This window comes from Halichoerus grypus, chromosome 12 (assembly GCF_964656455.1).
Source record: "Halichoerus grypus chromosome 12, mHalGry1.hap1.1, whole genome shotgun sequence".
Taxonomy (NCBI): Eukaryota; Metazoa; Chordata; class Mammalia; order Carnivora; family Phocidae; genus Halichoerus; species Halichoerus grypus.
In genome coordinates, this window is record NC_135723.1 from 1,938,178 (window position 1) to 1,961,818 (window position 23,641).

General features: G+C 55.7%; 1 protein-coding gene across 8 annotated transcripts in view; it reads right to left on the minus strand.

Annotated features, from left to right (window-relative positions):
- TNS3 (tensin 3) overlaps window positions 1–23,641 on the minus strand; it is a 207,626-nt gene that overhangs the window by 42,167 nt on the left and 141,818 nt on the right. For 7 of the 8 annotated variants that reach the window (XM_078059911.1, XM_078059910.1, XM_036102704.2 and 4 more), the window contains 4 exons: window positions 20,839–22,092; window positions 10,883–11,085; window positions 9,978–10,104; window positions 9,811–9,894 (listed from right to left, as the gene is read on the minus strand). In XM_078059911.1, the coding sequence (XP_077916037.1) occupies window positions 9,811–9,894; window positions 9,978–10,104; window positions 10,883–11,085; window positions 20,839–22,092 (1,668 nt within the window). The remainder of the gene's footprint in view (window positions 1–9,810; window positions 9,895–9,977; window positions 10,105–10,882; window positions 11,086–20,838; window positions 22,093–23,641) is intronic. The other variant, XM_036102705.2, reaches the window with a different exon arrangement.

Sequence of the window (23,641 nt, forward strand, 5' to 3'; positions counted from 1 at the left end):
TCAGTGGTCACAGATGACATGCGGACGTGGCCCGGCTGCCCTCCCTCTGCACACTCCGCTCAGAAGGTGCCCACCGGCCCAACGCGTTCTCATGGGGCCTGCGGTTCACCCAGTGAAGCCGAATCCAACGCCCAACAGCTGGGGCAGCTGCAGGATGGGTCTGAGGACTTAGTGCATGACATAGCGAGGGAAGTTTGGGAACCTCACAGGGAAGGTGCTGAGACGGCGGTGGGCGGGGGGGGGGTGGTTCACTCGTGCAGATTGCAGGCTTCTCCCGCGAGTATAGAGGGGGCTCCGGGACCACACAGACGAGACGTCCGGTGACCCGCACGCAGGTCTCCAGCAAGGGCTCTGCCCTAGAAACACGGAACTAAGGGGTCTCGGGAAAGCTCCACAGGACACACAGGGGACACGGATCCTCAGGGGGTCCTGCTTTCCCGGGGATCCCCCGCCCGCCAGCACCCGGGAAGGCGTGCTCCGGGCTGCTTCCGATCCAGCCTGATGATCTGCTTTTGCAGATGAAGGATGAAGAGCAAACACAAAGCTCAGTTACAGTCTGACTTCACGGCAGCCCAATGTCAGGGTCCTCCAACACCCGGTCAGACCGCCTGCACCTGAGGGCATGCAAGATTCACCCACAAGCCGCCCCCTCCCCAGCACACTGGGCCTTGTTGGAGCATCGAAATGTTCTCCAAACGAGTGAATTCTTATTCCCCTGGCTCCTGGGTTTCCTATAAACCAGCTCTTTCTCTATGTAAGCACGTATAAGTGCCTGACTCGTAGTAAACGCTCAAAAGCAAAGTATCCCTCAGTCTAGGCCTAACCAGGAATATGCACACGCGCTATGGATTCAGGCGTGCTATTCCACGTGCGTGTGAACACGTGCTGGAACATGGCGGCATTTAAACCCAAGACGGTGTTTCCTCACCTAATCAGGGCGGTTTGGGCAGGGCCTCTCTGGGTCAGGGACGCACCCTAACCCGGGGGCTCAGCTGAACACCCCCAAGGGCTCACGGAGGGGGTCCACAGCCAGGAACGACAGGTGAGAGGCAGATGGCATGTCCCCCCGCTCATGCCCTCTCTCTCGCTCAAATAAATAAACTTAAAAAAAATAAAGAATAAATAAAAGGTGTCCTGAGAGGTCCCACAACCAGACCGCAGAGTGCCAGGGAGGCGACTCAGGCCCCCAGGAGCCTGTCCCCCAAGGGCTGGGGCTGGTCCTGCCCTCTGGCTGGCAGGGCTCAGAATGGGGGGACGCACAAACCCCCCCCCCCAACGAGGGGAAACACAGAAGAACCTCTACTCTGAGATTCAAGAACAGTCCGCCCGAGGGGGAAGAAATGAGCAGATTCAAATAAACTGGGAAAAACAAAGATCCCTCTAAACCAAAAGCAAGCACACAAAGGACGGCATTCATCTTGGCCGGGAAATGATCCGCTCACGTGGGGACACTTCCAGGCCAGCCTGCTGGGAATGAGGTGTCAGCACGGAAGGCCAACACAGCGTGTTTTCAGAGCCACATTCCACCCGAGTGAATGAACGCTCTCATTCCCAGGTCCGGCTGCACATGGACTCCAGCAGCCCACCGGGGACGTTGATTTTTAAATATAGTTTGAAACATTCAACTTTCCTTTCTTCGTTTTCCTAATCGGGGGCCCCGGGGTTCAGGGGCCGGTGTACCCAAGGCTTATCCATACCAGTTACATGGGGTCCACGGTCCCCAGGAGGCCTTCTCCGCACCAAACGGCACGCACCCGGTGTCATGGGCGTGCACGACACGGATACTCCTGGCCGGTCCACATGCACGCCCTCCACGTGTAACACACTACGAGGACTATGCAAACGTGCTTGCCTGCAGGAGCTGCAAGACACGAAGTCATCGGGGTCTGCAAACATCACAGCGTGCTCACATTCAGCGCATGCCTTCATCCCTGTTATAAACATTCTCATCAGAAGTTCATGAAGTTTCAAAAGAAAAGCAGAGTCGGGTACAGGAAGGAAAGGGGACGCCTGGCAGAAGCGTTTTACAATTTGTCAAGCTTTGAAGAACGACAGCTTTTTTTTTAAACAAAAATAAAGCATTAGCTCAAAGTACTCTCTCTGGCTCCCTCTCTCAACAAGAAGGTCCTGGATATGCCCTCTGGCAAATGTCACCCTTTTGAAACCAACTCCAAGGGGTCCCAATGGCTGCAAGCACACCCTTGTACCCGAGGCTGGGGTGAAGCCCCAAGAGCTCCGTCCTTCCCCGGGGAATCAGAATCCCTCCTGGTCAGCAGGAGAGGGGACATTGCTCTCGTGACAGCCAGGGCCCCAGAAGGACCAGCCCCGCTCCCCAGAACAATGTGAAGACAAAATGGAAACTGTATAAAGTATAAAGGCGTCCTCTTTCAAGAAACTCACATTGCCTGTCGATCATCTTCATTGCCACCAGTGAAGGGACCAACGTCCCCAGTGGCCTCTAAATACCACCTGCAAAGCCATCACGGGGGACAGCGGGGTGAAACCTGACAAAGCTGGGGTCCTACACGCTACACTAACCAACCCTGAGCTGTTCACGTTCCCAGCGGGTTTCACGTTCTGTGGATTTCACCTCAACTGAACGAATCTCTCCCGGATCAAATTCGAAGCTGACATACATCAGAGACAAATTTTGTGACGAAACATTCCCTCATTATTTCCCACTTATGTGGTGAATATCAAGGCTCAGTCTCATGTCAGAAAAGACGGAATAACTGATATTCTGACCTTCATCTTTCTCTTTCCTATATGAGGCTTGCGATTAAACCACCCCCTCACTGAAACTCTTACAACTTTCCTGTTTTCAAGAAACACATTTCCTACTGAGGCTTTAAAAGGTTCTGCACCCCACCACGCAGCCCTCCCAAGCCGGCTGGGCCCCTACAATTCAACTCGGCCCTGACACCATCTACCCCGACACAGTCGGTCCCCCAGCACCGCCCTCCCCCACGCCAGCCCCACGTGCAGGCTGTTACCTGGGTTCTGACCCACCAGCCACAGACCAGAGGTCCCCACGACCCCTCCCTGGGTTTGATGAAGCCGCTGGAGCAGCTCACAGAACTCAGGGAGATGGTTTACTCCCTAGATCACCGGTTTGTTATAAAGGGTTAACTCAGGAACAGACAGAAGAGCTGCTCAGGGTGGGGTCTGGGCAGGGGGTGCGGGGCTCCCATGCCCCCCCCAACCAGGGCCCATGGTCCCCACATCTCCACAGGCTCACCAACCCAGGAGCTCTCAGACCCCGTCCTTTTGGGATTTTATTGGGGTTTCATTACAAGGACATGACTGATGAAATAATTGGCCATTGGTGATTGATTCAACCTGCAGCCCCGCCCCTCCCGAGGTCAGGGGGTGGGGCTGAGAGGTCCCACCCTGTAACCACGTGGTCGGTTCCCCTGGCAACCAGACCCCACCCTCAGGTGCTTCCCAAACATCACCTGGTTAGCATCACAAGAGACACCTTTCTGCTCCTCCCCTTAGGGAATTCCAAGGGTTTTAGGGCCTCGGTGCTGGGAAAGGGCACGGAGACCAAATCTGTCTTACTAGAAATCCCAGTATCACAGGCTCAGATCTGGAATTGCTGACAAGTCTAAGGATGGTGTCCCTGCATGCGCACGTTTCCCGGGGCGCAAGCCAGGCGGGTCAGGGATGCACTGAACACACCGACTACCCAGGCTCGCGCTGGAGGGTCCCGGGTGAGTCAGACCTGCGGGTCTCCGTCCTCACAGGGCTCACTGTGTCAGACAGAAAACCCCGCAGCACGCCCTCCTGGGTCCAGCTCACGGCCCCGCCTGCCCCAGCACCTGTGCCCCATCCCGTCCCCAATCCTTCCATTACCAGCACCTTTGGGAGAATTCAACAGTATTTGAATTCCTATTTAAATGCTGACTGTTTGGGTAAGTGTTTAAAGGTCCCTCGCTGTCCTGGAGCTGGCGCTGAAAGAGGAGCTTATTGGGGGTCCGCACAGCGGGTCAGGGAGGGGCAGTCCCAGCTCTGACACCCACCCCCACCCCCCGGGAACTTGGCTTCTCATTCCAGCATCTGTTTCTACACCTGGGCACCCTTGGGCATGCTTCCTGATTCTTCTGCTTGTTGGGTGCAGAGAGGCTTGTTTCTGGTGAGGGGTGGATGTGAGGGGCTCAAGGCAGGGGGCGGGCCAGGCAGGCTCCGGGGACACCCGGCACTGAACCTAGGTGGCCAGAGGACCTGGAGGAAACCAGAAGAGAGGACACGCACTGCCCCCAGAGTCTGGGTCCTGGGAGCCCCTTCTCCACAAGGCCTCGACCTTGGCCTTGGACGTCTGTCCCTGGAGGGCCCTGTCTTAGCCAGGATTCTGCAAAGTCATCCCTACCCAGCCCACCCAGCCTCTGCCCTTCTGCCAGCAAGAATCCTGTTGGGCCAGTTTAGCAAGAATCCCCCTCCCCCTGACATCCATTTTAGGAACTTTCCATCCGCTGACCTGTCCCTTTGCTTGGGGTCTCTGCTGCTGACCTGCAGCATGGCTTTCCCCCCTTCGGCTGGTGTCCGCCTCTCTTTCTCCGACACCTGTCTTGTGGGTTGTCCCCGAAGTAGCCTGGTGGCACTGGGTGGGGTTGATTGGGACTCAGCTGACACCCCGTCATCTCTGATGCGGCAAAGGGAGGGGTCCTATGCAGTGAGGTGTCTCACTAACTGTGCGCTGATGTGACTGAGACCATAACGGGAACAGCAAAAAGTCAGACAGCTTCGATTTCTCCCTTAGCCCAGTTAGCGCATCCCGAACCCTGCGCGCCCTTCAAACTCCAGACCTCCTCACCAGGCAAACAACCAGCAGGAACTGGTTCTCCCCAGCGTGGGATCCCTGGGTCGGTCCCTGCTTATACGCACTGCACCAACAAGAGGACAGGGCTGGGGAACGGGAGTGCCCCTTGCACACGTGTGGACCGCACCCACGTTTACTCACCACCAAGGGCTCCCAGATTTATACTTTAACTCCTCATCATATAAAACCCCACACACATCCAGAAGTAGGCAGAACAGTACGATAAAGCTCCACGGAGACTCCACCCAGCTTGTCCAACTGGAGCCAACACTGTTTGAACCACACCCCCACCAGCTCCCCCAATGGGACTAACACTGAACTTGAGAGTCTGAGGTCATTCTGGATTCATAGGCAGAGGTCAGGAATTATACAGAGATGCCCTATAAACACCGGGGTGCGGGCTTTGGTGCGAGTGTCAATCTATTTCTTTAGGATAAAAACTCAGGGCTCCTTGTCGAATCACATATATTAGCATGTGCAGGTTTTTTTTAAGAAAGTGCCAGATTGTCTCCCATGGAAAGGCTGCACTGTGTCCCACCCCACCAGCAGGACAGGAGAGTTCCAGTTTCTCCACATCCTCACCAGCTCTTGGTGTTGAAACTGTTTTTTATTTTACCCGTTATGCTGGGTCCGTAGTGATTGCTCGCATTTCCCTGGCGGTAATGACGCTGGGTGTCTTTCATGTACTCATCTGCCGTCTGTCCATCTTGTTCAGTAAGAGGTTTCCTCCTGGCTTTTACCTGCTTTCTGATCGGGTTCTTTCTTTACTGCCGAGTGTTTGGAGTGCAAAATTTTCTCTCGGTCTGCGGTCTGTCTGCCCTTTCACCTCTTAGCAGGTTCCTCCTATAGAAAATTCTTTCAATTTTGATGAAGTCCTACTTCATCAATTTTCCCTTTTATGGATTGCACTTTGGGTGCTAGTCTAATAACTCTTGAGTAGCCTGGATCCCAAAGATTTTCTGCTATGTGTTTTTCCTTAAAGTTTTACAGTTTTATATTTGTTTATGATCTCTTTTAAGTTAATTCTACTATAAGATACAAGACTTTGGTTGATTTTTTTTTTTTTTTTTTTGGATGGTGAGCACCATTTGTTGAAAGGACAGTTTCTCCTTCACTGACTTGCTTTGCACATTTTCCAAAAGAAATCAGTTGGGCAAATTTGTGTGGGTGTGTTTTTGGGTTTCCCATTCTGTTTCACTGGTCTTGTGTCCGTCCCTTGCCCCACATCACACAGTCCTGATTACCGTGGTTACCTAGAAAGTCTGGAAAGTAGTCAATCCATGCCTACTACTTTGTTCTTTTTCAAAATTGTTTTAGCTGGTCTCCTTCCTTTGCAGTCCTATATAGATTTTAAAAGTATCTTGTCTATATAAAAATTATTGCTGGGATTTTGATAGGAACTGTGTTAAAACTATACATCGGTTTGAGAAGAACTGACCTCTTCAGCAGGGTCTTCCAATCCATGAACATGGAATGCCGCTCCATTTATTTAGATCTTTGATTTCTTCCACTGACACTGTGGAGTTTTCAATGAATGAGTCTTGCATGTTTTCTTAGGTTTACACCTTATTATTTTGCTTTTTTGATCTATTATGAACAACACTGTATATTTAACTTAGGTCTGTACACATTCACTGCTAGTCTATGGAAATATAATTGATTTTTGTGTGTATCTCTTGTGTCCTACAACCAGCTGACACCCCTTATTTGTTCTGGGAGGCTTTTTTTGTAGATTCCTTGGAATTTTCCGCATAGATAAATCACAAATCTGCAAAAAGGGACAGTTTTATTTCTTCCCTTCCACTCTGCGGTCTTGTATCTCCTTTTCTTGCATGACGATCCTGTAGAACTTTCAGCATTATGCGTGAGCTGCACGGTTTTAGTAGATTCTTTCTATAGGTTGAGGAAGGTCCCCTCTGTGCTGTTTTGCTGCTAGTTTTTAGTCAGAACAGATGTGAATTTTGTCAAAAAAAATTTTTCTTTGCATCTATTGATCTAAAATCATATGGCTTTTTTCTTCTTTATCCATTAAATATAATGGGTGACTGATGGATTGTGAAATATCAAAAGAGCTTTGCATCCCTAGAGTAAATCCCACCTGGTGAAAGTGTATAATGTTTTATATACACTATTATTCGATTTCCTTGGGTTTGGTTAAGGAATTTTGTGTCTATTCATAAGGGATAAAGGCCTATTGTTCCCTTTTTGTTGTCTTTCTCTGATTTTAGCACCAGGGTAACACTGCCTCCATGGAATGAACTGGGATACGTTCCCTCTCCTTCTAGTTTCTGGAAGGGGTTGTGTAGAATTAGTGTTAATTCTTTACATGTCTGGCTGAATTCCCTAATGAAACCATCGGGGCCTGGAGATTGCTTTGGGGGGAAAATGTATACATTATGAGTCAATTTCCTCACTAGCTACCAGGCATTCCAAGTGTCTACTTCACACTGGAAGAGTGTCCCAGTGCAAGCTCACCGTGAACCGCTGTGTGCGGCGCTGTCATCCTCTTCCTATCTGCAGGGTGCTCGGTGAGGGGCCCCTTTCATTCCTGGTATTAGCAATTTGTCTCTTCCCTATTTTTTGTCCTTCTTTTGAGAGATTGGCCAACTCTCTCGATCATCTCCGAGAACCCGCTCTTTTTTCATTTATTTTTTCTATTATTTCCTTGTTCATAATTTCAGTGATTTCTGCTTGTATTTTCAATATTTTCTTCCTTCTGGCCATCTTCGGGTTACTCTTAATTTCAGATTTTCTCCTTTTCCAATGTATATGTTTACTGTCATGAGTGTTTCTCTCAGCTCTGTCTGAGCTCTGTCCTACCACTTGTGAAATATTTTACTTTCATTTTATTCATTTCAATATACTTTGTGATTTCCCGTGAGATCTTCTCTTGGGCCCATGGATTATTTGCAAGAGTGCCGCTTCATTTGCAGGCATTTGGACATTTTCCTGTTACCTTCCTGTTACTAGTTTCTGGTTGGATTCCCTGCATGGCATCCATTCTCTCTGCTCTGTGGAAGCCTGTTCCACGGCCCAGGATGTGGTCCATCCAGGTTCCGTGGTCCTGGGGCCACGGTCAGTCTGCTTCTTTCCTCCACGGCTCAGCCTTCTGGCATCTGTTTGACATACCGCCAGGTGTGTGGCTGGACTTCTCGGGGGGCGGAGGGACAGGGAAGGCTAGATCTACTCCATGCGAGGAGGCCAACGCCACCCTCCTGACAGGGATTCAAAGGAAATACTCTCATGTATACACACGGTGGCACCTGGCGCTAAATGACACAGAGCCAGGCACTACGTCAGACGCCTAACACATCCCGCCCCACCCCTGCACGCTGGTCACAGACGAGGCATTCTTGTATTGGTAGACGAGGAAACAGGATCAGAGGGTCACTAACTATGAGAGGCACAGTTATTCCATGACCGGACTTAAATCCAGGCCCTGTCTACCTGACAATGTGGAACAAAACGCCCCTGGCTGGGGGATGAGGCTGACCGCGTGTAGTCCTGGCTTTGCCCCCTGCCTGCTGTGTGGCTCGGGCAGCATGCTGAACTTCTCTGTGTCCGTTTCCCCACCTGTGAGTGGGACGACAGGGACAGCGGCCCCCGTAATGTGACCACAAGAGGAGAGAAATCATGCTGTGAAGACCATGGGGCAAATGTCATCTACACATGAGCTCCTACAGTCACCGCCCGGGGTGCGCCCAGCACACGGGACCGCCCCCCGCAAGCAGGGCCCTCGCGCTCTGCTGGGCCTGCATTCTGAAGGTTTGTTCCGGTGTTTTCTTTCCTTGGGCTCATCATCCATGTCCCACGGCCATCACCAGCATGTGTCGCACAAAGCTGGTCTAAACACGTGGTCGGCTCAGGGAGGAGGAGGGGGACGAGTGGAGGCAGAAGCCGTGTCCCTGTGTTTGCTGCCACCTACATGGTTCCAATGCAGAACAGACACGTGACGTTGTGAGTGCGTCTCCGCGCTGAACCGCTGGGACAGGCGTCTCCTCCCGTGGGATGCTTCCAGAGTGCACAAACTCATGCAACCATACTGCACACCCTCCCCTTGCCCACGTGTCAGCCCCCCCCCCACACACACACCAAGGGAGGCCGGCGGTTTAACCGCTCTGCTCTGCGAGTAAAGAGAAGCGTGTATGGTCTAAAGCCATCTTACTGCGCTCCAATGAAAGCCACCTCTGCGAGAAGGACAGCCTTTCCTGTAAACGACACACAGATCTGGTTTTCTCTGGGGAAAGAAGGGACGTGGCACCAGCTGTCGTCACTACGACCCCCGCCAGGTGCCTGATGGCCCCTCACGGAACCCTCACGGGCCTTCCCCAGAGAGGCGGCACCAGAAAGAATCTACAAGCACAGAGAAGAAAGGTTTTAAATGCACACAGGGCTTCGGCCCCATCCCCTCTCCCCGTGCCTGAGGTCGGGCTCTCCTGGGCCCTCCAGGCAAGAGGGGGATGTCCCCAGGAAGGGGTGCGGACTGGCCCCATGGCTGCTGCCGGTTGCTGTCCCCTGCCCTGGGCCCGTGGGCACTCGAGCACCATGCCGAGGATGGGGAAGTATGCAAGGGCCGCAACACACCCGTCCCAGAGGTCGTCACCCCCTGGGGAGATCCAGGACCATGGGCGGGGGTCTCGGGCGGCCCTGAAGCACAGAGCAGAGAGCTCGCTGACCCCGCAAGCCCCAGTTCCTCTGTAAAGGGCAGGGCAGGCATTCCAGCTTCTTCTTCCTGCTCCAGGAAACAGTAGGAGGAGCTGAAACCATGGACACTGTGCTCCGAGCGCCCACGACCCTCCCCTTGCCCGCTGGGCAGACGTGAGGATGCACAGAAGTGCGCCCACAAGACCAAGACGCAGGCTGCGGTTAACCCTCAGCGGGCCGCACGCCCCAGGCAAGAGCCCTCCTCACTTCGGAGGCGTCCGAGATGTGGCGCCCACAGAAACACGTCTGCATGAGATGCTGGAGAGGAGGAAAGGCGGGATTCTCACCCTGAGCTCCTCTGTACAGACCTCCGGCACTGTCCCCCGGCAGCCCAGGTGGGGTGAACGGCAGATAATGTGGGGGTGTCGTCACTGGAAAAGAGAAAGCGAAGTCTGTTGCCGTGTCCTCCCCGAAGGGGAGCCGCTGTCCGCTGCAGGCTCGGCTTCTGGCTTACCATACGGTGTTTCTGGAGACACGGGAAACGCCGGCGTGGGAGAGGCCGAGTCAGAGCCGCCCTTGGTTGGAGTGAAGGTCCTGCTGCTGATCCCGCTGGGGTCTGGGGGGTACGCGGCGGCCACCGTCTGGAATTGGCACAGGGAGTCGGGTGAAGGCCACCTCCTGACGGCGGGCCCGGGCTGACCCCCGGTGCGGGGACAGGGGGCTGGGTCCCCATGCACGGCCCTGCCACTGGCGGCCACTGGGAAGAGCTTCAACAACTCAAAGGAAGAGGGAGTCCCCCGCGGTCCATCCACCTGCTGCTGCGCGGAGCCCGCAGAGATGGCCCGGCCGTGGGGAGGCGGGCACCCGGTGGAGAACAGGGCAAAATCATCCCTGCCTGTGGTGTGTGTGCTCACAGGCAGTGAGACCACAGCACAGAGGAAAACACAGAGGATTTATCCAGGTATCGCTTTTCTAAGCTATTCTGGGCTCCCACTTTCTGCCTCGACCACGATGAAAACACCGATGGGGACGGGCCCATCGTTCGGGGCTCGACCTATCTTACTGCGTTCTGATGAAAGCCTAGAAGACGCTCCGTGGATCCCACCACGGGGCCCACAGCCACGCTGACCCACTTTCTTCCCGCTTCCCTCCCGCGGCCCAAGACCTTGGGGAAGTCCGTGTCCCCTTGGCCACCGCCGTGGACCCGCGAGCCACCTGCATGCTCCCGTCTCCCCCCATCACGCAGTCCAGGAGCGGAGGCCCAACGGAGCCCACGGTGGCCACGCCGTGCCTTCTGGGTAGGGCTGCACACCTGGGCTCTCCCAACCACACCCCTGCCTGCGAGACGGGAGGGAGGCGGGGTGGTAAGGGGACCGCGATCGGGAAGGGCGCTGGTCCAGCTCAGGGGGTGGTGCCTACCTCCTTGGCGTCTGCTGGAGACAGGAAAGGCGCCAGACCTGCGGCCTGGTCCGCACCGGGGGTCTTTGCCCATCCGCATTTGGAGAAGGCCGGCTGCCCCCCAGCATCGTTGTCATACTGCCCGAGGCTCAGCTTCCGGAACCTTCCGCCCAGCGGCTCGTCCCCCGAGGAGCCTGACAGGAGAAACGCGTGGGCTGCAGGTGCTTTTCCCACAGCAGAGGACAGAGGCCTTAATTAAAACCTGACTACAATTTCCCAAATTGACACTCTTATTTTTTCTAGTTCCAGAACATTAGAGCAACCACTGCCCGTTCCCCTCCCCCCGCCCCTGGCGACCTCTGGTCTTGCCGGTTCTGGACGTTTCCTATAAACGGAATCATCCACCGGGTGTCCTCTGCTCTCTAGCTTCTGTCACGGAGTGTGATGTCCCAGCCTGTCACGATCGGAACCCACTTTTGTTCATTTCCCGCTTCTCCCAGCATCATTCCCAGGAGGGATCTGTGTGCATCTGGTTCCCGGTGCCTCGCACACAGCAGGGGCTCAAGAAGCACAAGGGCGAGACCCTGAGGTCAGGATGGAGCCCGCCCTCCCCTCGCTGAGTGTGCACGGAGGATTTTTGGTGGCCTTTTGGTGGCCGCGACGCTGGACCGCGGTCTGTGCTCTGATATGTATCACTTTTAAAGTCAGAAAAACAAGATGCCTGGACTTCACTTGAGTTGAATAGCGAAATACTTCAAACCTATTCTCCGAACTGTATTAAAGAATCAGCTACATCCATCTGGCCATGTCCCCGTTTTTCTTTTTCAATGAAGAAGTCACATCCGGGAAAGAGGGAAACAGACCAAATGAAGGCCAGAAAGGCTCGAGCTAAAGCAGCACAATGGGTGCACTCAGCCCTCCATGGGGAGGGGTCCGTTCTGAGGACCACGGGGAGAAGGGGTAACAAGCCCTAGGCTCCCTCTGGGGGCATCCCACAGGCCACGGGCCTGGGTGCTGAGCCCCGGACACCCCCATCCCCATCCCTCCCTGCACAGCCCCAGCCCTACACCCCTGTTCAGACACGCCCCTGCCCCTCTCCGCCCACCTGCTAAGATGCACCTGCTCCCTGCTGCTTCCCAGCCAGTAGCCAAGACACCGGGACCTCAGCAGCCCCACACAGTCACAGAGGACGTTGGAATCAATGCAGAAAACACGGCAACCCAGGACCACAAAATCCGCAAAAATCCCCGGTAACCCGCGCATCCACCCACAATCCCAGTCCCCACAGAGGGTCGGGCCAAGTCGGTCTTCCTCTGCCGAGTGCTGTGAGCCTGTCCCTCCCGTTGACCCCAACGGCCCTTCTGCTGGGCATTCACAGGTCTTCAACTGGTCTCCTCTCCTCCTGCCACAGGACACCACACACCCTGGGCCTTGGGGCTCCCCTCCCCAGGCTTACAGCGGGGCAGGTGTTCCCGGGAGGCCCCCTTGCTGCCTTTCCCAAACACCCGCGTGTCTCATTTTTGCAAATTCACTATTCCCAGGGAAGGGGCGGTGCTGGGGTTCAAGGACAGGATACACCCGCTGAGCCTGCGAACCTTGGGTCAGCTCAGCCTTAGCCAGGCTCCGGGAGGCTCGGATTCAGCGTGGGGTGCAGGAGTTTGCAGGCTGGGTCATTCGGTCATTCAGGGGACATGTAGGGATGGAGCCTGGCTGTGATTGGGCCCCGCAGAGCTCACGGCACCAGGACAGAAGCCCCCGGCACGCCCAGTCACCGGTCTATGGTGGATGCAACTTACACCAGCCGTCACCAGAAGGGGTGGTGAGGGCCAGGGCAGGGAAATTACCGGGTGCTGAGGACAGTCCTCGTCTCGGGTACCCGGACGCCCCCACTGAGCCCCTACGGAAGCAGAGGATTCAGGCCAAGACCATGGGGTGCCCACAAAGCTCTTGGCACCAGGACTAAATTCAGCCTGACCTGGAAGATCAGCATGGTTGTCACCGATTTGCCACTGAGTCAACAGAGGTGCAGGATGTGACCTGCTCAGATTACTCACTAAAAAACTGGATTAAAAAGAAAAAAAAAACAGAAGCCCCTTGGCAAGTCTGCACCTGTTGGTAAATACACTGATCGTTGTATCTTCCTTACACTCCACGAGGGCGATTCAGACCTCTCGAGGGGACTGTCTGATCTTGTCCACAGGTGAAGAGCTTGACAACTCACAAGCTGGGGTCCCAGCCCCTCCTCTGTGCTGTCGAAATACAGCCCAGACCAGCCGTCACCACCCTGGTCCCCGGCACGAGACTCCCGAACAGCTTCCAAATTCCACAACGGGGTTGGAAACGGGTCGTATCCGAACCACCTTCGGGCGGGGCTCTCCCGCCTCAGCGAGCGGGGGTCAGCCCTCCAGGTGAGCAGGGTGCACGCCCAGGCAGAACCACAAGTACAGAACAACAGTTCTCAAACTTGGCCGCACATTAGCACGGCACTGAAATTCCTGGCACGCAGACCTCACCCCTTCCCTGGGACTGAGGCCCAGAGCCTGGCATTTTTTTAACAACTTCCCAAGGGCCCCCAAACTCATGACCACGCTGAGCACAGAGGCAGGTTTCAAGCCCCGAGTTCCACGTACGGGGGGGCATTTAAAATAATTCTGACGCTCGATTCCCGCCCAGGTCAACCCAAGCCGGCCCTCCGGAGGAGGAAGCCGTCTCCGCATCTGGTAACGTTCCCAGGTGACTGCTCTGTGTAGCGAAGGGGACAGACTCCGGCCCTTGAGCGTCGATGGAAACCCCTGAGAACACAACCTTTGTCTTCCATCTGGGCCACTAGAAGGCAAAGTGCCCTGAAGCTATTTATTTATCTTTATACAACCGTGGAAGAATGAAGTGCTGCATCGTAGAAGCATGCACAGTGGGTTCTGGAAACTCCCTCGCATTCCTATGAGTGAAGACAAACAATGGCCAAACACTGCCCCGCGGTTTTGGGAGGCCTCCCCAGTTCAGCTCATTCAACTGGACACGTGTAGCTTCTCAAGAGAGGGTGGGAGAGGGCGAAGGATCTGCTCAGCGTGACAGTGAAAGTGAAAAGCCCACCTGCCCAGCTTAAATGTTCCCAGAATGGCTCGAGGAGCTTTATTTCTCCCTAAGCTGCCACAGGGGTGGCCCGTCCCCGCCACCTGCAGGGTATATTCACGAAGAGCTAGGAGACGTTTGTTAGAAATGCCTAGCCCTGTCCACAGCCCGCCCCCCCCCCCGGACCCATCCCAGCGCCAGAGCCCGTGAGAGTGGGCTGTCACCGGCACAATGAGGCCAGGGGGCCGAGGAAGGCAAGCCTGTCTTTGGGATTGCAAAACTGCAAATCCTTTTCACTGGGAAACACTGAAGTGCTTGGTTAGGTCGCATTTCTTCCCCAAAGGCGCGCTTAAAAGGGAAAGCTGCCCTTCCAATATAGGAAAGGTTGGCGATCCTCCTCCCACCACTTACTCAAAATCAGATATGACTTCAAGCAAAATGTAAGAAGCCACACAGCGACCAAAAGGCAAGATCGCTACCTGACTCACTGAAGACACATTATCAGCAGAGCTTGGTGCCTGGCTTCGGGTCCCTCTTACGTCTTTGAATTTATTTTCCCTTTGAATGATCTTTCCCCTCCCCAAACCACTAGATCTTGCTGGCCTGCTCCTCAAACACATCATCTTTTAGTAACCGTAGCTTTTTTTTTTTTTTTTAAAGATTTTATTTATTTATTTGTTGGGCGGGGGAGAGAGCAAGCACAAGCAGGGGCGCAGCAGAGAGAGAGGGAGAAGCAGACTCCCGCCCTGAGCAAGGAGCCCGATGCAGGGCTCGATCCCAGGACCCCGAGATCATGACCTGAGCCGAATGCAGATGCTTCACCGACTGAGCCACCCAGATGCCCCACAACCATACCGTTGACCTAGGACGGTCGTCAGAGCCGTCCACCTTCAGGACCACCCTCAGTGGATGGTGATGTGGGCAGGTGCGGCCGCAGGCCCAGCTGGCTGATGGGCTATGAGGAGAAATGAAGACTAGAGCTATGACCCCGAGGCCCACCCCCGCTAGAGATGTCATGACCTCTCTATCCCGACACAGAGGACCTTACCACCCTCTACCCACGGGTTAAACAAACGACAGCTGTCTGTAAGTGACGGTGCATGTGTCCATTAGGGGGTCACATCCGTGTGGACCAACCTGTTCTTAGCACACCCACGGCAAGAGCTTTGGGAAACAAGCCAGCCACGCCAGAGGCCAGGGGGTCTCTAAAGCGAACTTTCAAACAATGGAGGGGGTGGTCCCTCGACACCTTAAACAAAAACGGGCCATGTGGCCCGGCAGTTCCACTCAAGAATTAAAAACATTCAGGGGTGGGCGCCTGGGTGGCTCAGTTGGTTAAGCAACTGCCTTCGGCTCAGGTCATGATCCTGGAGTCCCAGGATCGAGTCCCACGTCGGGCTCCCTGCTCGGCAGGGAGTCTGCTTCTTCCTCTGACCCTCCCCCTCTCATGCTCTCTGTCTCTCATTCTCTCTCTCTCAAATAAATAAATAAAATCTTTAAAAAAAAAAAAAAAAAAACATTCGGGGCGCCTGGGTGGCTCGGTCGGTGAAGCGTCCGCCTTTGGCTCAGGTCATGATCCTGGGTCCTGGGATCGAGCCCCACGTGGGGCTCCGCACTCACGGGGAGCCTGCTTCTCCCTCTGACCCTCCCCCTGCTTGTGCGCTCTCTCCTTCTCTCTCTCTCAAATAAAATCTTTAAAAAACAAAAAAGAACCGAACACATTCAGACTAACACTTGTACACAGATGTTCACAGTACCCACGCCCGGATGAATGGACATACATACTGTGTCCACTCGCCCTGTGGAATACAATCAGCCTTACACAGGAATGAAGCTCTAACACACGCTACAACGTGGATGAGCGTGGAAAAGCAGATGCTCAGCGAAAGAAATCAGACGCACGTCGTACAATTCCATTTAGATGAAATGCCCAGCATAGGCAAACCCAGAGTTGGAAGGCAGATTAGGGGCGGCCAGGGGCCGGGGCTGGGAGACAGGACTGACCGCTAATGGGGATGAGCTTGACTGCAACGTGCACTGCACAAACCACTGAACTTGGGACTTTTTTTTATTATTATTATTTTTAAAGATTTTATTTATTTATTTGACAGAGAGAAACACAGTGAAAGAGGGAACACAAGCAGGGGGAGTGGGCGAGGGAGAAGCAGGCTTCCCGTGGAGCAGGGAGTCTAATGCGGGGCTCGATCCCAGGACCCTGGGATCAGGACCTGAGCCGAAGGCAGACGCTTAACGACTGAGCCATCCAGACGCCCCTGAACTTGGGACTTTAGAAAATCACCACGGATGCACTGTGTCGCCCACTACCCAAATGCAACAGGCACTTCCATTTCTCCTAATATGTAGGATCGGGCTGCTCTGGGCGTGGGAGCTGCGGCCGCCCCCTCCCAGACCTCCACAGGCAAGGCCCCACTGCCGGGCTCTTGCTGAGGCCCCCTTGCCTTGCAGACTTGCTCAGAGGCGGCCGTCCTGGTGCTGATGTGACCTTGGGTTGCTGCACATCTGTGGGTCTCTCCCATGGAAAACAAGGTGCGCAGGGCAATGATGTCAGGCTGTTTCTGAGCACCCACATACCCTCCCCTTCTCATGCTAGATCCCTCTGGTTGGGGGTTTAACATCTAACTTCAATGGATGGGCTATCCAGAATCAATGATTTAAAGTTGCTACTTCTCAGGGCACCTGGGTGGCTCAGTGGGGGAAGCGTCCGACTCTTGATCTCAGCTCAGGTCTTGATCTCAGGGTCGTGGGTTCAAGCCCCACCTTGGGCTCCGCGCTGGGCATGGAGCCTACTTAAAATAAAAGCTGCTCCTTCTCATTGCTCTGAATTCCTGAGTATAAACGAGTTCCCTGACTCAGTTGAGTATTAACGCGGTGGATGTCCACGTCTGTAGACGAACATGAAGAATGCCGGAAGCAGGGTCCCACAAACACAATGGGAGGTCTGCCAGGATCCTGTCATTGTGGGCTGGGGTTGATGTAATATGAACAAAATATTTGGCAACGTGAAGCAAGGAGCCCTGGAGGGATGGGAAAAACGGAGCTGGCTTCCTGCCATCCGCGGGATCATACATTTTACAGATTGAGTCATTTCCTTTGCTACCTGGGTATCATCAGGCAAAGTCTCCCCACTTAAAGGATGTGACCCGAGAAACCTACCTATGTGCCGGGCTGCACAGAGGGGTACACAGCCAGGGTGTCAGAGCAGACTGAGGGAGCCAAAGAGACACAGAAACACCCCAAAACCCAACTCCCCCCCCAACTCACCCCCTTTCACGGGGTGAAAGCTTTCTGACAGGCCACCTCTGGACGACTCTTCCTGTCTTGTGGGCAGGGACAGGCTCCCTACACTGTCCTGTGATGAGCCTCTTGAATTCAGCAGAGCCACATGGGTCCTTGGAGAGTCATCTCCCTTCCTGCCAGCACCACACCCCTCTACTGACAAACATCACCAATGCCAGGACACAAAGGGGCTTTCTGGCTGGTGGCAGAATTAGAGTTGAGTGGAATAGGGGCTCAGCCACAGAACGCACAGTCAGGCAGACGGGAGCTCTGGTTATATACCACGGTAGGCATAAAGATCATGGGTGACTCAGAGAAGCTCAAACCTAATGCCTGGGACAGCACAAGCCCTCAGAGTGACAGTGCTTACCGTAATTGTTACCGTCATCATCAACACCTATTACACTAGTGGTCACCACCACCATCACCATCATCGCCACCATCACCATCATCGTCACCATCACCACCCTCATCATCATCACCACCATCATCATCATAACCATCATTACCATCATCACCACCATCATCATCATCACCATATCACCAGCACCATCACCACCATCGCCACCATCACCATCGTCATCACCATCACCACCCTCATCATTATCACCACCACCATCATCATAACCATCATTACCATCATCACCACCACCATCATCATCACCATATCACCATCACCATCACAACCATCACCATCATCGCCACCATCACCATCGTCATCACCATCACCACCCTCATCATCATCACCACCACCATCATCATAACCATCATCATTACCATCACCACCACCATCATCATTACCATATCACCATCACCATCATCACAACCATCACCATCATCACCATCATTATCACCATCACCACTGTCATCATCATCACCACCACCACCGTCACCATCACCACCATCACCATCATCACCACCATTTCCACTATCATTACCATCATCATCACCACCACCACCACTGTCACCATCACCACTAGCACCACCATCACCACCATCACCACCATTTCCACTATCATCACCATCATCATCACCACCACCACCACTGTCACCATCACCACTAGCACCACCATCATCATCACCATCACCATCATGACTACAGTGCTGGTATCCACCAGACTTTCTCAGGAAATGCTTAGCTTTCCCATACAATCTTCCTCTCAGAAATAACCAGACCCACAATGGGTGTGCAGCCACTCATGAGCTGTAAGGACACGTAGCAGTCCCCAGAAGGAGCTCCGGGGAATGCCACTCCCAACTTCCTACCACTAGGTGACTGGTGGTCTTTCTTACGATCGGTACACATTCTACAAAGAGTGAGGGATCCTACTCACCTCTGGATGCTGAGGTCCCTGCACCCAGGTATTCCTTACAGCAAGGAGTGCACCTGAGACACAAGGCAGACCAGGCAGGGTCTTGCTGGAAGATACAGCACCTTGGAAGTTTCCCACCCCTTTCCTGTCTGAGCAAGACTCAAGGTGGCTCTGGTCAGACATGTGTCCTTGGGGCCAAGCCTCAGGGACACAGACATGATGCACGTGTGGGGTGATGGCCACCAAGCTGGGCATGCCATGGCGCCTTTCGGACTTGCCGGTCCCTCCTGCTTGGCCACATGTGGCTCAGCTCAGCAGCCCTGGCCTCCCCATCAAGGCTCGGGATCTGGAAGTTCTTCAAAGCACAGGTTTCTTGCATCCCCAAGCCTGGAATGTTCCAGGACTCAAATCCAGTTGGTTAGCTACCCTGTTGGGACCTCCCCCGCCACCTAGTGATTTTTTTTTCTGTTGCTGGCTGATCCAGCCTTTTCCAACTGAGAAGTACAAATACTGACATTTAAGTTTAAAAATCAAATGGGTCCTGGGACACCTGGGTGGCTCAGTCCATTAAGTGTCCGACTCTTGATCTCAGCTCCAGTCATGATCTCAGGGTCCTGGGATCGAGCCCTGCTTGGGGCTCCCCTCAGCATGGAGTCTGCTTGAGATTCTCTCTCTCCCTCTGCCCCTCCCCTGCACATGCATGCTCTCTCTCCCCCCAAGGTCATTCATTCGTTCATATGTACGTACATACATACATATGTAAATAAATAAATAAAATCTTTAAAAAAAAAAAAAAACCAAAGGGGTTCCAGTATTCTCTATACCTACCAGGGAGGTAGAGTTCCCTTTCGCCTCAATCTGAATGTCTGAGAGCTACAGACATGAGCCTTCGTTTGAAGGGACTGTTACCAAGACAAGATGTCCCAGAACGAGAGGCAAAACCTGCTCGTGGGCTCTTGTGAGCACACCTCTACACTGTCAAGCTTTGTGGCCGATGCAGGGCAAGCCTCAGGCAGGCTGCCCTTCCCTGCTGGGTGCTCACGAAAGCCGTAGCCTCACTTTGGAGCCGCACGCCACGCTCCACCCCTGTCCCAACGCCGGGAGCCACTCCCTCAGAGTCAGCTCATGGCTGCTCGGGAGCAGGCCTCCTACCAGCAGCGGCCAGGGTGTCTGGGCGCAGACCAGAGACCTCTTTCTGCTCTACTGTATGTGACCCGTGTGACCTTGGGCGGGTCACTTCATCTACTGACACCTCCGAAAACTCAACTCTAAGACGGGCCTCTGTCCCTGCAGCCAAGGGGCCTTAAGGAGATGAAAGGGGTCCAGAGAACCCCGCCAGTGAATGTTAATCTGTCCGTCAGGGTTACGGGCTCAGCATGATGCGCGGCACTCAGGGTCAGACACAGAAGGACAGGGAGGTGACAGCGCGCCCTCCTTCGTGACTCCTCCTGTCTTCACTCCTACAGGGACCCAGGGAGCCTGCTGACATTCCAACGCAGGAGAGCCTGGCCTCACGTGGACACCATGCTCGCAGCCTTTAGGCGGCCTCTGAGTCCAGGCCCCTGCCTAAGAGCGGACAGGTGTCCAGAACGCAGCCCCCTCAGCCTCCCCAGACATCCGTGGCTCCCCGGCTTGGATGCCCGCAGGGCTCCATCTTCTATGTGGGGAAGCACCTTCTCCACACGGCCTTCACATACTGTTCCCTGCCCCTGACCCCCTCCCTCCGTTCCAGCACCCTCTGCCTGCTGGCTGGTCCCCACGCACACCTGGCCAGCTCTCTGGGGCCCCACAGCTTTATGCCTCCCCGACACGGACAGCAAGTCACAGACCCCATCCCAACATGAGGGGCACAGTCCCTGTGGGGGGCTCGGTGCACCCCTGCAGCGGTGGGGCCATGCTGACTCAGGAGGTCTGCAAGGCCCTCATCCCTGGAACGTGTGGTGTGGAGACCAGAGCCGGCTGGGGTGGCTGTAATGGACAAGCAGTGCCCTCCGGGTGTCTGGCTTCATGAATGTGGGGACCCATGTTGGGATTCCCTCATCCGCGCCATCCTTCCCCACTCCTGAGTGTTCCACCCTCTGGGGCCTGCCGGACCCATGAGCAGCCCCCCACTCCCTGCAAAGCCAGCTAGGTGCACAGCTGCTGACCTGTCCCCACAAGGCTGTGCCCAGGGGCCCCCCTATCGCCTCTGCTGCCCTCCCCCAGACCTAGGATGAGCCCGGCACTCCTCTGCAAGGCCCCGTCCCATAAGACACAAAGGCAGACAAGTGTGCATCCCGTGGGACTCCCGCTCACCTTGCCGCACGGAGGCCCTGCCCGGGCCCTCTCCCGTGTCCTGCAGGCCACTCGCCCGCAGCCTGCCACCCACGCTGTCGGGGGGCATGGCGCCGTTAGCCTGGCTGCCTGGCGTGTTCATGTGGGTGGGGATGGGCTCAAAAGTAGGGTCCAGCTCCAAGATGAGCCTGTTGAGCTGCTCAATGGACTGGTCGATGTCCAGGGTGGGTGAGCCTGGGGAGGGGTCCGCGCTCGGCTCCGGTCCAGTCCCATTCACGACTCTGACGTCTGGAAATCTGGGCTTGAACGCTTTGCCGGGAGGGGGCCGCTGCGCATCGGGGACATGGGGTGCGGGGCCCATGCCCCTCTGGAGGGCCACTCTGCCGCCCGCCCCCCGGGTGGGGGTGACCGGAACCCTGGGCTGGGCCTGCACCAGGCCGGAGCCGTCCTCCGGGCCGCGGCCGGCGAGCCTGGCCTCGGCGTCGGGAGCGAAGCTATACTGGTGGGCGGCCACCATCTGCTGCTGGTGCACCCAGGTCTGCGTGGAGTAGCCGCTCTGTCCGTAGGCCTGCGTCTGGGCGGACACAGAGGGCCTCCGGAGCACCGGCTGCGGGTGCTTGGAGTCTCGGATCCCGAACGCCCGCTCCCGCTCGTACAGGGGGTCCACGCGGAGGCTCAGGTCGGGGGCAAGGCTGCTGTGGGCATCCTCGCTGGGGTTGCTGCCAAACCCGTCCGACAGGAGGGAGTTCTGGCTGCTCTGATGGCAGGTGAAGGGGCCCAGGTGGGCCGACGGGTGGCCCTCCGAGGAGGACAGGGTTCCGATGCTGTCCACGCTGTGCAGGTCATGGCCGGGCATCTCGTCGTCCAGGATGTCCGTCTCCCGGTCCTTGAGCGTGGCGTCCCCGTTCACGTGCACCTGAGCAGGTACGACGTGGCGTGTCCCGCTGTACTTGCTGGGAGCATCGGTCATATCCTTGATGGGGCTTCCAGAATCTTCCAGGCCAAAGCCGCTGAGCAGCTGGTCCAGCTCGGCCTTCTCCTGGGGGCTCAGGCCCCGCCTCGGCCCCACGGCAAGGTGCTCCTCGGTCCTGTCGGTCCTGACAGAGGCGGTGGAGTGGCCGGAGTCGCTGCTGACCGACAGGGTGTGGTCGCCGTGGTCTGGGCTGCCGGCAGTGGGGACAGCAGGGGGCCCTCCGGGGACACCGGGATCCGAGGCGCTCTTCTTCCTCACCTTGGCATAAAGACTGCCATCGACGGGGCCCTGCATGTGCAGCACTGGGGGAAAAAACGGGAGACGGGCGGTAAGTCAAGGCTGGAAAAGGGGGCTTCGGGCTCTCGGGAGATGTGTGTGCATCTGCCCGAACAAATGAACTCCTAACAGACAGCTCACCATAATCGGAACGAGTACTTCTCTATGACCCCAAAAGTCTATCTGTGCCCCGGCAACATGAGCATCAGCAAAAGCAATTCAGATAGTCCAATAGCTTCAGGACCCAGGACCCTTTCTGCCTTTTTGTGCAAAGAGAACCATCACTTAGAGAACCTTCTGGATTCTCTGCACTGGGGAGTCATCTTGCCCTGAGGGTTCAGAGTTAATTTCGTCATTTGCCTGAATGCTGAGCACAGCTGAGCTCCAAAACCCCCAGGAGTGAAGAAGTGGGGCGTGGGGTGCAGGAGACAGGCAGGGCCTTGACTCTCACGGGGAGAGAGGCAGAAACCCATCTCCAGGCTTCCAGACTTCTCGACAGCGCAGCGTCCCTCCACGGAGAAGGCCCGATGAAGGCACAGCAGGACCCAGGACACCGGGAACATCTTTGTGCACTGGCCTCCGCCCGCCAGGACAGTCGGGAAAGACGAGCCAGGCCGCGAGTGGGGGCGGGAAGATGTGGTTTCCCACGGTGACACGGCAGAGTGCAACAAGGGGGCAGCCGAGGGCGGCGCCCACGCTCTTTGGGCACCTGGGAGCCACCGTGTGCCCGCGGCGACTGGGCCTCCGGAGGAACCTGCCCTGGACTCAGGCTCCGGGCTCCAGCATGGTCAGCGGCTCCCAGCGGTTTTGGAAATGCTGGGGTGACGAGACAGGACCAAGACGTGCGGGGTATCGGGGACTCTTGTGTGGATGGCACGCGTGACCCCGGGCTTCCTTCCTATTTCAGCTGTGCCCAGGAGAAGCAGGACAAAGGCAGTGTGCAACCCCATCGACCCGCATCTAAAGCAGAGCGGGGTGGGGGGATGACCCACAAGATCCCGTAAATACACCAAGCGCCCGAGAACGACACCCGGTGGTGGGAGCTCGACGGGCAGGGGCTGCACTCAGACTCGGGGTCATCAGGGCGACGCTAGCTGCATTCCTGAGCACCTGCTAGAGGGCAAGCGTCAGCTCGCTCTGATTATCGCAGGACAGCCTGTCTAGCGAACAAACGTGTTCCTTTCTCAAACATACAGAGCTGACGCTCCACGAGAATCTGAAACTGGCCGAGGTCAGGAACCTGCTGGGAGGCGGAGGTGGGACCAGAACCCAGGCCTGTTGGATCCTGGGCACCAGCAGAAAGGCGGCTCTGTGGGATCCACGCCAGAGGACCCTGCAGAGACCCCGAGTCCCACGGCTCCCAGATGAGGGGCCTGAAAAAACATGCGTTCAACTCGGCTTCTGTGGGAGACACCCCGCTCCCGGCACCAGGAGGTGCCCACCTCCGTAAGCCCCACCAAGCGCACGCCTTCCCTCCATCAGCAGAGCGCAAGGCCAGGGGCGGCTCTCAGCCCGGGCTCTGCTCTGTGCGAATCAGACCCCACCAGGACGGTGCCGGAGGGCTCGGAGCACAGC